General features: G+C 37.8%; 1 protein-coding gene across 1 annotated transcript in view; it reads left to right on the forward strand.

Annotated features, from left to right (window-relative positions):
• Positions 1-14,188, forward strand: part of LOC145985130 (RNA helicase aquarius) — a 195,012-nt gene that overhangs the window by 21,257 nt on the left and 159,567 nt on the right. The window contains exons 2-4 of the mRNA XM_083118776.1: positions 8,431-8,531; positions 11,208-11,364; positions 12,954-13,160. Coding sequence (XP_082974902.1) covers positions 8,431-8,531; positions 11,208-11,364; positions 12,954-13,160 — 465 coding nt within the window. The remainder of the gene's footprint in view (positions 1-8,430; positions 8,532-11,207; positions 11,365-12,953; positions 13,161-14,188) is intronic.

The raw sequence follows: 14,188 nt of genomic DNA on the forward strand, positions 1-14,188 counted from the left end.
CATTGTTCTCACACTCGTGTGAACACTGGAGAGAAAATGTCAGAAGCTTTTTCAGTTTTGATAGAATGAGAATGGGCTACCATATTCCAGATGGGTGAACAGAACTCAATTACAGGGGTAACAAAGGTGGTGTAATATACAGTGTGTTTTGTGAGCCTGGATAATTGCAGCTTAGCCCTTTTTTGTGTTGGTAGATATGTGTTCTTCAAAAGTCATTTGAGTTTATAACTATTCTGATATCCCCGTATTGAGTTCCTTTCATCAGAAGAAAATCGTTAAGCACATAATTAGTTGCTTTTCAGAGTGCTGTCTTAAAGAAATCCCAGTACAAACATGTTATAATTATGACTTTGTAGAACCATTTGGGAACTAAACAATAACCAATCTGAAATTCCATGCAGTGCTGATAACAGAAAAAAATAATGAAGAAGCAGACAAGGGAAGGATGGGAATATTGTCTGGGAAGAAAGGTTCTGGTACTCTTCATGTTTGTTTGTTCCTATGTTCATAAATAATCACCTATAAAAAGGTGCCGGTATGGCATACCATTGCGTACCACCAGAAAAAAGCACTGCTCATAAATAATATTTAAAAAAAAGCATATTTCTGTGAAAGAGCATTTATACATCTAGATTTTTCATAACCTCTTTTGTTAATAAAGAAATGGGCTTGTCCACCTGGTCAACCCCATTTCTTTTCAGGGGAATGTGACGTGTCACGAGCCTGCATTAAATTTTAAAACGGCAAAACCCAGCCAACTCCCTGATGACGAGAGGTCACCGAGACAGTCAGAAGTTAGTGGCCGAGGGAGTCTGAAGCTAGTAGCCATAGTGCGTGCACCCGTACACGCCCTCTGCAGGCCAGCACCGCGAGAACAACAGCAGTACAGTTATGACAACTGGTCCTTCTATTATTACACTGAGGAACAATGAAATTTGCCGTGACCGGAAAACAATCTATTTCTATGTTTTTTGACTTCCTGAACACGAAAATGATGTTCTTTTTTCTCCACCACGTCTAGTTTTTAAAATAACACAAAATTAAAGTAAATGTGACAAAGTTTTTTTTTCGCCATATGATATACAGTGGCTGTTTTTCCTGCGTAATATGAAGAAAGCATAGTAATGACAACAAAAAGAGCAAAAATTCTTGTTTATTTTTTACCAGATAAGATAAGATAAGAGTAGAGAAACGTCTGTTAAAGAGGTAAGGTGACTTATTGTACTGTGTCTTTATCAGTTGCGTTCTGTTCGCTGGAAGTGTAGGTTGTGTGCTTCATTGCGATTGTTTTGTGTGGTATTTGAAAATAGTGCAGTGATGCCTCGCAACTGTGTAAATTCACCCCATCTGTTTTGCTATGTGTGTAGTGAGTTCACGACAAAATCCCAACCAAACTCAATTACACCAATAGTGAAGAAAGCTTGCGAGCTACATTTCGGATGCAAAATTGGAGACCAAGATAAAAGGTGGGCTCCTCATGTCTGTTGCAGTAGATGCTCGCGATATTTACGAGGGTGGTTACATGGTACCCATCTATTCATGCCCTTCGCTGTTCCCATGGTATGGTGCAAACCTCGAGATCATGTTACTGATTGTTACTTTTGTTTAACTAATGTTACGGGATTCTCAAGAAAGTCCAAAAATATCCTACAGTATCCAAATTTACCTTCTGCGATAAGACCAGTCTAACATGATAAGACATTACCTGTTCCAAAGCCACCATTGAAATGGTCTACGGAAGAGGAAATAGAAACTTCCTCAGATGAACCGATATTTTCTCTCCGACATGATCCTGACTTTCAAGAGTCACCCAGCCAGAATTAAATGATTTAGTACGTGATTTGAACCTTACAAAGAAAGAAACGGAACTGCTGGGTCCAAAACTGCAAGGATGGAACCTGCTGGAACCAGGGATAAGTATTACATTCAGGAAACGTCAAAAAAATTCTTCCTTTTTTTTCTATGAATGGCTCCCTGGTATACTGCAACCATGTCACTGGATTAATGCAGAAGTTGGGACAAAACTATAAATCAGACGAATGGAAGTTCTTCATCGATGTGTCAAAAACTAGCTTGAAGGCGGTCCTCCTGCATAATGGAAATGAGACACCTTCAGCACCAGTTGCTCATGCGAGTGAAATGAAGGAAACATATGAAAACATTGCTTCGATTCTCACAAGTGTTAGCTACGACAAACACCAGGGGAAAATCTTGCTGATCTGGAGGTACTGGGAATTCTTTTAGGGATGCAATCAGATTTCACGAAATTCTGTTGTTTCCTCTGTCTATGGGACACTGGCCTCACAGAGAGTGTTACACACCTGGAGAAAAAGAAGTGTCACTCACAAACATCTTGTTGATGCCAACAATGTGTTACTCCCCCCCCCCCCCACATCAAGTTGGGGTTCAAGAAGAACTTTCTGAAGGCCATGAACAAAGAAGGAAAAGTGTTTGAGTACTTACGAAGCAAATTTCCTAGTGTAAGCGATGCTAAAATAAAAGAAGGGATTTTTGTTGGCCCTCAAATCTGGGAGGTAATGAACGATCCAAATTTTAAAGAACTGTTAAGTGAATGTGATAAAACAGCATGGGGTGCGTTCAAGGGTGTGCGTCGCAATTTCCTTGGCAACCATAGGGCTCACAATTACTCTGAACTTGTAGAACGTATGCTGGCAACATACAAAAAAAAAAAAAAAAAAAAATGAATGCAATATGTCTCTCAAGATACACTTTCTGTGTTCCCATTTAGACTTTTCCCCCTCTAATCTGGGTGCAGTGAGTGACGAGCAGGGCGAGATCATTCACCAACAAATCGCAGAAATGGAAAAACGTTATAAAGGCAGATGGTCTCCCAGTTTACTAGCGGATTACTGCTGGAACACAGTCTCAGATGTTCAACACGCCTGCTACAAGTGGAAATCATACAGAGATATCTTTTGAACGTGTGTTACTTTTACTGTTTACTTTAATATTTACTATTTTACTGCAACTGCAAATTTTAGTCCATGTCATAACTACATCATTTACAATCATATTTGGTATTCTATGAACACAATGTATTAATAAAATTCACATTATCACATTAAGGTTTGGAGCAAAATGCTATATTTTACCCTTCTTTAAATGTGTGGTGAACATTTTTCAAAATGGTTTCGGCCAGAAATGGTACGTGATAGAGCATTTTAGTTATGATTTTTCAAATCAGCGCACCCGATTTATTAATGATTGCCTATTTTCATCCAGCGGCAAAACAAAAAGTTTAAATTTGTTCCTCAGTGTTATCAGTGTTTAATTACCTTTTGATCCGGCTCGGGCAATACGTAATTCCTAAGTAAATATTGTTAGGGGCAAGAGCATTGATTATTACGAAGATGGCGGACGCACCAGTCAGCTAAGAAAACTACTCCGACTCAATCTCTGAACCACCTGGGTACAACGCAAACATGTTTAGCAAGAAGTTTACCTAGACGTTATGTGTTTACTCCTGTTCGTGGTGTGAACGTTGAAGTGGGATTACAAGTGTAGAAAGCGCAGACATAGAAGAAAACATGCCGAGTGGAAAAGGATCCCAACGAGGCACGTCGAGCCACGCTACGAGGCGGGAAGGAGGCGCGCTTGTTCCCGACAGCAAGCTGCAGGTAAGCCCAAGGAAATTAACCGGCGCCGTGTGCGCTGGTGACCTTTCGGACACCATCAAACAGTGCGTCGAGGCTCAGATCAGTAGTGAATATCTTCAAAAATGTCTTGCTGACTTAATAGTCGAACGGGTAACTACTGCAGTGATAAAAGCGTCGAGTGACACAATCGAGTTTAATTCTGAAGCTGTCCATGACCTCCAAAAGGAATTCAACGCCCTTGAAAAGAACTGTCAGGAAATAAACAATGAACACGCCAAGGTAATAAATGACATGGAAAGTAAATTATCAAATTATGAGAAAAAGCTTCAAAACCTTGCCAACAACCTGACGCTGAAGACAACTGAGCTGGAACAATATCAGAGAAGACAATCTCTCAGAATTTTTGGCATCAAGGAAAAAGAATACCGACTCAATCGCGGTTAATCTCTTCAAAGAAACTTTAAAATTGAACATCACAGAGGAGCATATTTGCAGGTCCCACAGGGTAGGGCGTCCATCCAAGAATCCAAGGCCCATCATAGTAAAGTTTGTGAGTTACAGATCGAAAACACTGGTACTGAAAAACCGAAGGAAGCTAGCAGGAACGCCCATTGCCATTGCTGAGGACCTCTGCAAGGAACGACTCGACCTGTTACGGAAAGCTAAGGACAAGTACGGGAATCGAAATGTTTGGACTGAGGACGGGAAGATCGTCATCAAAACAGAGACGGAAAGGAAATACATAACAAGGCTCGAAGAACTCTAACGAGTGTTGCTGCAAGTGTATGTGATAAGTTATGTGTATCCCAAGTGTGTGTTCCAGAGCGAGTAGTGAAAAACATATCCCATTCATTATTTCTTATTACTATTTCCTAATTATTATATTATAATCATTATTATTATTATTATTATTATTATTATTATTATTATTATTACACTATTAGATATATTAAGCCACCTGCAAGTTCACTTTTCTTATAAAGTAGCTCTTATTTGCCACAATATTATTATATTTTTTTCCTTTTCTTTTTATCTTCTTAAAAACCTAATTTACGTAGCTTCAGTCTCCAAAGTACTTAAACCAGTTGCTATATCTCACGATCTAAAAATGTTCACTTTCTCCCAACCATTGCTCGTGACGGTCCGCTGTCCGCTGGCCGATGCTAGAAGACTCCTCCCCCTCCCCCCCGATGACAATGGCTTACCGTTACGCGGAAAGGAGTGATCTGGAGGAGGGTGGGAGAGTTGAGGCCGCATTCCAAGAATTGGCCCCCTCTACAGCCAGCACAGATGGCTTCGCAGACGACATTCACGCCTTCAGCAGAGGTTTACAAATATGTCACCTCAATACTCAAGGGTTACTGAACTCGTTCGATGAATTTAAGCATATCATGTCACCTGCTAATTTCGATGTAATAGGTATCACCGAATCGTGGCTAAAGCCCGGGATAAGTAATAACGTTGTGGAACTTCATGGTTACGAAATAGTAAGGAAAGATCGAACTCGATGCAACAGGGGTGGAATCTGCTTTTATATCAAAGAAAATATTCGATGGAAAATAATAGAAATTGACAATTTTTTTAAACTAGACGAACAAATCGAAATATTAGTAGTCGAAATTTGTTGCAATAAAGAGAAAGTAGCTGTTGTGTTGGTGTACAGGCCGCCAAACATATCTTATACCACATTTAATAATTTGCACGATGTATTACAATTTACATTCGTAAACTACGACCATTATATTTGTATCGGCGATGTAAACGCAGATTTTTTAAAACCTAAAGAACCGGATACAAAATTACTGTCGGGTATAATTAAAGAACTAAACGGCATTCAAATTGTAAAAAAGCCAACGCGGAAAATTGCCACGTTGGAGTCCCTAATAGACGTTATAATCTGTTCTAAAAAGACAAAGGTTTTATACGTAAATCAACAGTCATTGCCAGGTATATCTGATCATGATACAGTGTATGCAGTATTTGAAGTTTATAATAGTGTAAAAAAATCGAAAACGAAATTTGTCCGTTACCGTGACTTCAAACAACTAGATATCAGCAAATTCAATGAGGATGCAAAAAATTCAGCCTGGGAGGATATAGAGGGATGTGAGGACGTAAACAGCCAGGTCGAAATGATAAATGATAAAATACTATTGCTGGCGAACAAACACATCCCTGTTAAAACGCGCAGAGTGACAAAGCCTCCCGCGCCATGGATAAACAATACCGTTCGTGAATTTTGGAAGCTTAGGGACTACTATCATTTGAAATACGTAAACACCGGCGATAACGATAGCCTTCTCAGCTACAAATACTTTAAAAACAGAGCTAAAAAGATAGTGCGAAATAGCAAGTTTCACTATTATAAATCTGCAATCGATAAGAACATAAATAATGCGAAAGAAATGTGGGCGAACTTGCGTAAACATGGCCTAATAGGTAGCAAATATGTCAGTCAAGATATTCCCGAAAAAATACTAGATCCAAATAGCATTAATGACTATTTTATACAAGCTTCACAAAGTGAAGCGAACCAGGATGGCCTGGAAAAAATTTGCAAAACATTTTTGACCCTCAAACCCCTAAATTCATTTACCTTTACAAGAGTGACATCTCAAGACATACGGAAGGCATTCAGCAGGATACGTAGTAAAGCATGTGGAGACGATGGCATAAACTTAACCATTTTAAAATTATTACTTCCATTTTGCGTAAATACTATAACCGTCATAATAAATAACTCCCTAGCACAGGGTATCTTCCCAGAAGCGTGGAAAAAGGCATTCTTTTTACCGCTCGCAAAATGCAAGCCTGTTAAAAATGTGAATGACTTGCGCCCAATAAGTATACTGCCCATAATGTCGAAAATTTTAGAGCGTATTGTACACGAGCAGCTATTCACACACGTAACAGCTACATCTAGTTTTCCAAAGCATCAATCTGGTTTTCGGCCAAATCACAGCACCACAACAGCCATTCTGAAAGTTGCTGATGATGTACAAAAAGCTATCGATGAAACCAAAATCACCTTACTTGTATGCCTTGATTTCTCGAAAGCATTCGATTGCGTAAACCATGAAGTTCTACTCGCTAAATTACACAGCATTGGGGTTAACGGCATAAGCCATGATTGGTTTGCATCGTACCTTTCTGGCAGGAAGCAGCGTGTACAAATCAGAGGCAAAAATAACTGTTCCTCTGGGTGGTTAAACATTCGAAATGGAGTTCCCCAAGGAAGCATTCTTGGACCTCTCCTTTTCTCCATTTATGTAATGGATTTACATAAGAACCTCTCGCATGCGCAGTATCACCAATATGCTGATGATACTCAGATATACATACATACAAGGATAGAAGAGTTCTCAAATGCAGCATCACAACTGCAGAAAGACCTGAACGCCATAAGTGAATGGGCACAAACTAACTTCCTAAAATTAAACCCAACCAAGTCAAAATTTGTCATAATGGGAACGAAATTTCTGGTAAAAAAGCTTAGCCAAAACACAGATAACATGATTCTCCCCAAATTGAATAGCCATCCGTTAAACTTAGAAAATACTGTAAATAACCTTGGCGTTGTCATGGATTCCCACATAGAATGGTCAGGTCATATTTCAGAGCAGATGAAAAAAGCCAACAAATCTCTTCGAGCATTACATCACTTGAAAAATATTGTAGGCATTGAGGTTAAAAAAAAAATGTGCGAGAGTCTAGTTTTATCACGATTAATCTACGGAGCCACGGTTGCTTACAATGCAAGCAGCTCCATAACTAATAAGCTACAAAAGCTACAAAATGCATGCATAAGATTCATTTACAAGCTGAAAAAAAGGGACCACATTTCAAAATACTTATTCAATTTGAATTGGCTTAACACCAAGAATCTCGCGAAATACCAATTATTAACTTTAACACATAAAGTACTAGGCAACAAACAGCCTGCATATCTCTTTGAAAAACTGAAGACAAATTCGAGCAGACATGAACATGTAACACGACGAAAGAAATTATTGTCAGTCCCAGTACATAATACGACCACCTATGGAAAATCATTTACCGTAACTGCCACTAAAGAATGGAATTCCCTCCCAACCTCCCTAACATCCATCAACAGCCATAAGCTATTTAAAAAGAATCTCAAACAGTATCTACTGGCAAGGCAGCGAAATACCTAATCACGAGCAACTTTTCATTCATTCATAAAGATACGCATTGTAACATTTGGCAACTGTGTGCACATAAATCTTATAATTTCATAATTTCATTTCACTTCATTATTACTATTATATTTTCTATTTTTCCAGATTACTGAATATATATGAATGTGTACTAAAACAAAAGCAAAAAAAAAAAAGATACCTATGTTCAACAATTTATAGGTAAATCTGTTTTTCTTTTTCATTATCTATACATATATCCTAAGCGTATATACCTATATATTTAATTATTCTTATTTGTATTGATATGTAATCCTTTTCATGTTTTTTTTTTCTTTTCTGAATGTATTTTTTTTCTCAATGTACTCTTTATTTCATTGTATTAATCTTCCAGACAAGGGTCTGTTGTAAGAACGGCCCTAGAGGCCGAAACATGCCCGCTCCAATAAAGGCGATTTTATTATTATTATTATTATTATTCTGCATCCTCACATTTGAAACCCTCTCGCAGGCAAGCAGTTTAAGCCAGCGAACAACCTAAACGTAGCACCGTATGATCCTTTTCCAATGCCTTTATTGATACTATGTAAGCTTTTTCCATAATTATGGATATTTTTTATAGTTAATTCACTAACATCAACTTTCTTTCTTTCTAGCTTGCTAATCAATATTGGGCTCCATACACTGCACAGAGTCACTTACCATTCAATAAACTGATAATAGAAGATATATATATCCGTGAAATAGCAGGGTCAAAGTAAGTAGCCTTAGTGTATTTCTTATATGCTCTGTTGATTTCTTCATGGATCAACATGCAATTTAATATTTATGTACTGTATCCAATATTACTGAACCTGATACCCATAGAAATGCTGATATTCTTAGTGATTCCCACTGACACCGGTGCTTGAAAGTGATAACCAGGAAACGGATTTATATGTAGTAAAAATGTGCTAAATGTAAATATATATTTAGTTACTTTCACCAAAATATGTAATTAAATATGGACTCAAAATTGTAAAAAAAAAAATACCTTTTTTAATAATATAAGACACTACGCAAGCTACATAAAATACAGTCTCAGCATTGTAACAACTATTGCCATGACTGTCTTGCAGTGGCATATCCTGGATTTTCATAAAGGGCATGCTGTACGCAATTTTTTTAAAACATATATATTATGGAATGGGGGATAGCATTATACATATTCAGTAGTTGACGATTTGCACATTAACATTACTAAATATTGCATAACGTATAAAGTAATGAAACATGGATAATAAAGTTCAAAACTCACCAGGTTTGATGTCTGACGTGGAAGTCTTCATAAAATTATAAAATCACTTGATATTTATAAACAGTTTATATTTACATTGGATATTCACAATTTAGGTTTGTTTGGCTTATGCAAATAACATTATAGTAGAGACCTAAATTACAATCAGATATTCAGGAACAAAAGAGCAGACTTAATTAAAATAGTTTAAATGTAAATTCTGCTCTGTTTTGAGTGGTTAAATTCCCTTATAACATCTTCGTAAATTGAGGGCAATGCTTTAATTTTCAGAAGCAGCTCTTTTTCAATGGATAATATACCAAGCACACTTAATCTTTCTTGCGATTGGGTTGCTCTAATATAATTATTAATTTTTCTTAATGCTGAAAAAGATCGTTACACTGATGCAGTTGAAGCTGGTATTGACAAAATGAGTGTAGCCAACTTGTAAGTTTCACTCATAATGTTATGAATATTGTTCATGTTCATATATGGTGCTAGTGCATGTACAGGTTTATTTTCAAACTGGGGGGAAGAATAGAGAGCAATCAACTCATTCTTTAGCTTTAAAAGTCAAATAATAATAATAACCCTGTATCACACCCTCTGTTTCATTTTCGTCATTTTTTAAAAATATTTTGGGAAAATACTGCACTGAGCCATGTGGAACTTTGAAAGAGGCCCAGAAATAAAGATAAACCAAACTTTAAACTAAATGTGCATTGCACTATACCTCCAAGAAAAGAAATCAATCTCTGCCACCTCTTTGTTCAACGAAACAACAAGGATACTCTTCTCTGTAGCTGTCACCTCACAGCATGCAGCCAACGCAATATTCACGCATTGTGAAGGGGAAGAAGTGGAAAGGGGAGGGAAAAAGCACGGGAGCAGCGCTTGCCCACGTTAAAATCTTCTTTTGCTGATGCGGTAAATTGGGCAGCTTGCTCTGTGATGACATTAATGAGCATTTCTACATTCTAATTTCTTCATATAGGAGTAGTATTTAACGAGAGTGCTCAACTAAGCTTATATTACATTTCTTGGATCTGAAGTGAAAGAAAGTAATAATTATTTTCCCACAATTTACGCATGCGCCGGATGCATCACATGCGACCAGAATATGCCTCTGCTGTCTTGGACAAAACCAGAAGTAAATCCCATATGCTGATGTTGGGCCCGCAACTAGGGTGGGGTCAGCAATGGGCTGCTCGACTTGGGACTCTCTTCCAACATTGCCAAAATAGCATTTAGATATATACAGGGTGATTCTAAAGGTAGGGTACAAACGAAAACCACAGATACCTTCCATGAAATAGAGATGAAAGTGTCCATTCCAATTTGCCGAGAGATGCCTCCGTGAGGAGCTAGACAACGCCGAAAACGTGTGAAAATGAACTTCACACCGCTGTACAGCCAGTACCAGTGAAGATAGAAAGGCGGAACAAAAGAAGTCAAAAGGAACACCAAAGAGGACCGGACGGGGAATGGTACTTGCCAAGGAGACAACAAATGCAGGACAAGGGATTCCCCGTAACAGCTGCTGCCTGGTGTTTTCTCAACATCTGTCAGCGTTTACAACCTCACATACAAGTATGAAGATCCTAAAAGCACATGAACTTTTTAATCAGCACGATGGTCCACCAGTGGACCATCGGCGGACTATGCCTATATTTTTGATGGTCCACTGGTGGACCATTGGCCGATTAAAGGTTAAACTGTAAGTCCAGTACCGATTAGCCTATCTTTGTACAAAAATGGACAAAAAAACACACAGAGAATTTGGGGTTCAGTATTAGCATTGAATAAGCCCTGTCTTAAAATAAATAGTAACCAATACAATAGAACCCCGATTTCACATTCCAAGATTTTCCATCATCCCGCATTGTACATTCAATCTGATGGTCCCAACATGGCAAAATGCCATAAAATTTTCCCCAATTTTACATTTTCCCTCATTTTAAGTTTTTTCAGCTTGGTCTCCTGAAAAACTTAAACACGAGGTTCCACTGTATTATCTTAAGCATACCTATATCATTGTGTACATTGTTCTTTTTTAAAATTATATGACCTAAAATTTCAGCCTTATTTTGTGAATCCAATTTATCATGTTTCCTTTGTAACATGACAAAAGCATTTATTTCTTATATTATTTTCTAGTTTTGCTATAAGAAGAATTATGATGCTGGAATTCAGCCAGTACTTGGAAAATTATTTGTGGCCGAATTATACAACTGGAGAATCTTCACATGCCCACATGATGTCAATTGTTGTAATGGTTAATGAGAAATTCCGAGAGAGGGTTCCAGCATGGCAGGTAAATTAGAACATTTTGCCGTTTGTGTACATTTGATACTTCTGATAATGTACCAAAATATAAAATATATCTGAAAGATTACATATGTTGTGGAAATAGACGTGTTTGTGCAGGTTACTATAATACTGAGAAAATAAGTAGCCAGAAAAGTTTCTCATTGCTATTTCATGAATTTCAGTACCAACTTGTATTCCAAATATGCCAGGTTTATCTACTTCTTACTGGAGTTGGCAACTAGACCTACAATCTGGTATCAAATATAAGAAATAATGCTGTTGTACCATGATGTGCACAGCAGAGAGGTAGGAAAGCCGACAATCCCTTACCTGCTGCTTTTTGGCAAAATGCACTTCTGTCCCTCATATCTGATGAACAGTTTACAAACCATCGAGAAAAGTTACCAATTGGGAAAGTGGTAAGGTCAAAGTTATTGTGAGGGTGAGTGGTGTTACAAACAGTATTTGTTTTTTGTTTCTTTTTTTTTTTGTGTGTTTGAGTATGATTCTGTATGCTTGGGTTTCTTCCATGGTTCTGTGTAGTTTAAAATAGCCAATAAGATTTGAACTTTCAGCCCTCCCCCAGGCGACGAGGTAAGAAGTATAAATATGGCCTGTGACAGAGAGCATCCCGAGGCGGTTCCACCAATGCTAGCTTCCACTTGGCAGTTCTGCCGTGGGGCTCAAGTTAGAGGAATGTAAATAATGTAAATTAGAGAATTATTGGAAGAATCCAAGCCTTGTTTTGTTGAATTGTAAATAAATGTATAAAGCGCATTTCTGCGAGTTTTCAGCAATCACCCTGCAACATTAATTCAGTAAGTTCTTGCCTGTGATTGATTCTTTGGTTCCAAGCACTCTGGTGAGGAACGTAATGGGAACCCAGGACTAACGAGCCTATTTAGTAGTTTATTTGGGTTTTTCCTGCCGGAAGCAGCCCGGTAAGGGTGGAGTGTTGCAGAACAGTGGGTAATCAAACATCAAACCAAATGTTATGTAGTGAATAATCACATCTGTGCTTGTAATATACATGGATAGAGCTGAGCTGCTACTGATGCTTATGTGATAGTTGGAATGTATTCACTGATATGGAGTTAGTGTACTTTGTTGCACGAGACTTTTGAGGAGTCATATTTTTGCATCAGTATTGTGTGAAACGTTGGATTTTGTGTTTAAACGGTAGCTTTTTTAATATTTAATAGTAATTCTTTGAATATTTTAAAACAAAAGCTGGTAAATTGATCCATATAATTGCAGTGAAATACTTACATATTAATATTAATCAATATTTTGAACAACTTTCAATTCTTATAATTTGTAAACATTCTCATTGGTGAGAATTGGTAATAGAATCGGCATTGCATTGGTATCGATTCAAAGTGGTATCTGCTCAGCCCTATACATTTGTGTTCACATACCCTTGCAGGTGACATGCTTTCTCACGTAGTTTTGTTGCAGTATATGCCAGAAAAACGTGGAATCAAAGTTCACTTGTTTTGTTTTTTAAAAAATTTTTGTACTAATTGTATTCACATGTGAATACAGTATCTTTTTTACCCATGGGAACCTTACATTTTAGCATTTACCTTGCAGCCCTTCAGGAAGCAGTCGGAGCACTTTCCTGGTTTCTTTCATCAAGTGATGGATGCCTGTTTGCAGGAGAGCACTCAGTCATCACTTAAGGAACAAACTGCTCTCTTGGTTTTCCTGAATCATTGCTTCAACAGCATGGAAGTGGAGCTTATACGAGAGCAAGTGAAGCGTTTGGTGTCCTTATCCATGTGGGTGTCATTGCAGCCAGTAAGTGTACTTATTGTCCATGTCTATCCCCTCTTAATAGTGTATATCCAACAATTAGAAATTCCTAATACAGAAATTTATCAAGCATTTGCATCTCTCATTTCCAGAGTCAGGGGTGCCCACGTGCATCATGGGAATATTTGGGGGGACAAAGTTGTATACCCATTCTATATATCTCCACACAAAAATGGAGGTGATGTTGATTGGCTTGTTATTGATTTTTGGTTATGGTTATTATGTACAGTTTTTCTACCTACCTGTGTGTGATCGTGGCGATGGAGTTGAAATGAAACACCACCTCTTATGCCTATAGAATCGGTTTGGATGGAGGGGGGGGGGGGGTGATATTCGTATTAATACAAGGTTAGTTGAGCAGACAAACTGTGCAGAATAAGGTTCAGTACACTAGCAATTACACTGAGCCTGGGCAGTTTTCTACGTTTTATGTTAACAAACATGAAAGTGAGCCTAAAGTACGTAAAGTAAACATATATGGCTTAAATATGTCTGTATTATATTGTTCTGCAAATTCTGTCTGACCAAAATTATTTGAGTAAATAATTCGGCATAAAGGAGGGGGCGGGAGATGGTCTACCTTTTTCGGGGGAGTGTGTCATAGACAATGGGGGGGGGGGATGGACACCCCTGTCCAGAGTTACCTCCAAAAATTAACACATTACCATTAATCTGTCATGCAAGATGGGCATATAATTGTGTAATCTTACAGTCCCACTAAATTACATTAAGCACTGATACCACTTCGTCTTTCACATGCCACCACCATGACTTCCTTTTGTGTTCCTCTCCAGAATTGAGCATCTTGAATTTCTCACTCACAACTTTCTTCCCACCTCACTTCCTATATTCCCATGATATCTACGCTTCCCTTCTCAATCTCACATTTACGTTTTCCAGCTTCCCATATTAAAAAAAATGTTCTGTTCCATCTTCGGCAGATTACCTTGATCGGATATATTTTTTTTTAAACTCTGTTGCAAATCTGGTTTTAGTATCAAACTTCATTATTT

This window comes from Lepisma saccharinum, chromosome 3 (assembly GCF_977018435.1).
Source record: "Lepisma saccharinum chromosome 3, izLepSacc3.1, whole genome shotgun sequence".
Lineage (NCBI taxonomy): Eukaryota > Metazoa > Arthropoda > Insecta > Zygentoma > Lepismatidae > Lepisma > Lepisma saccharinum.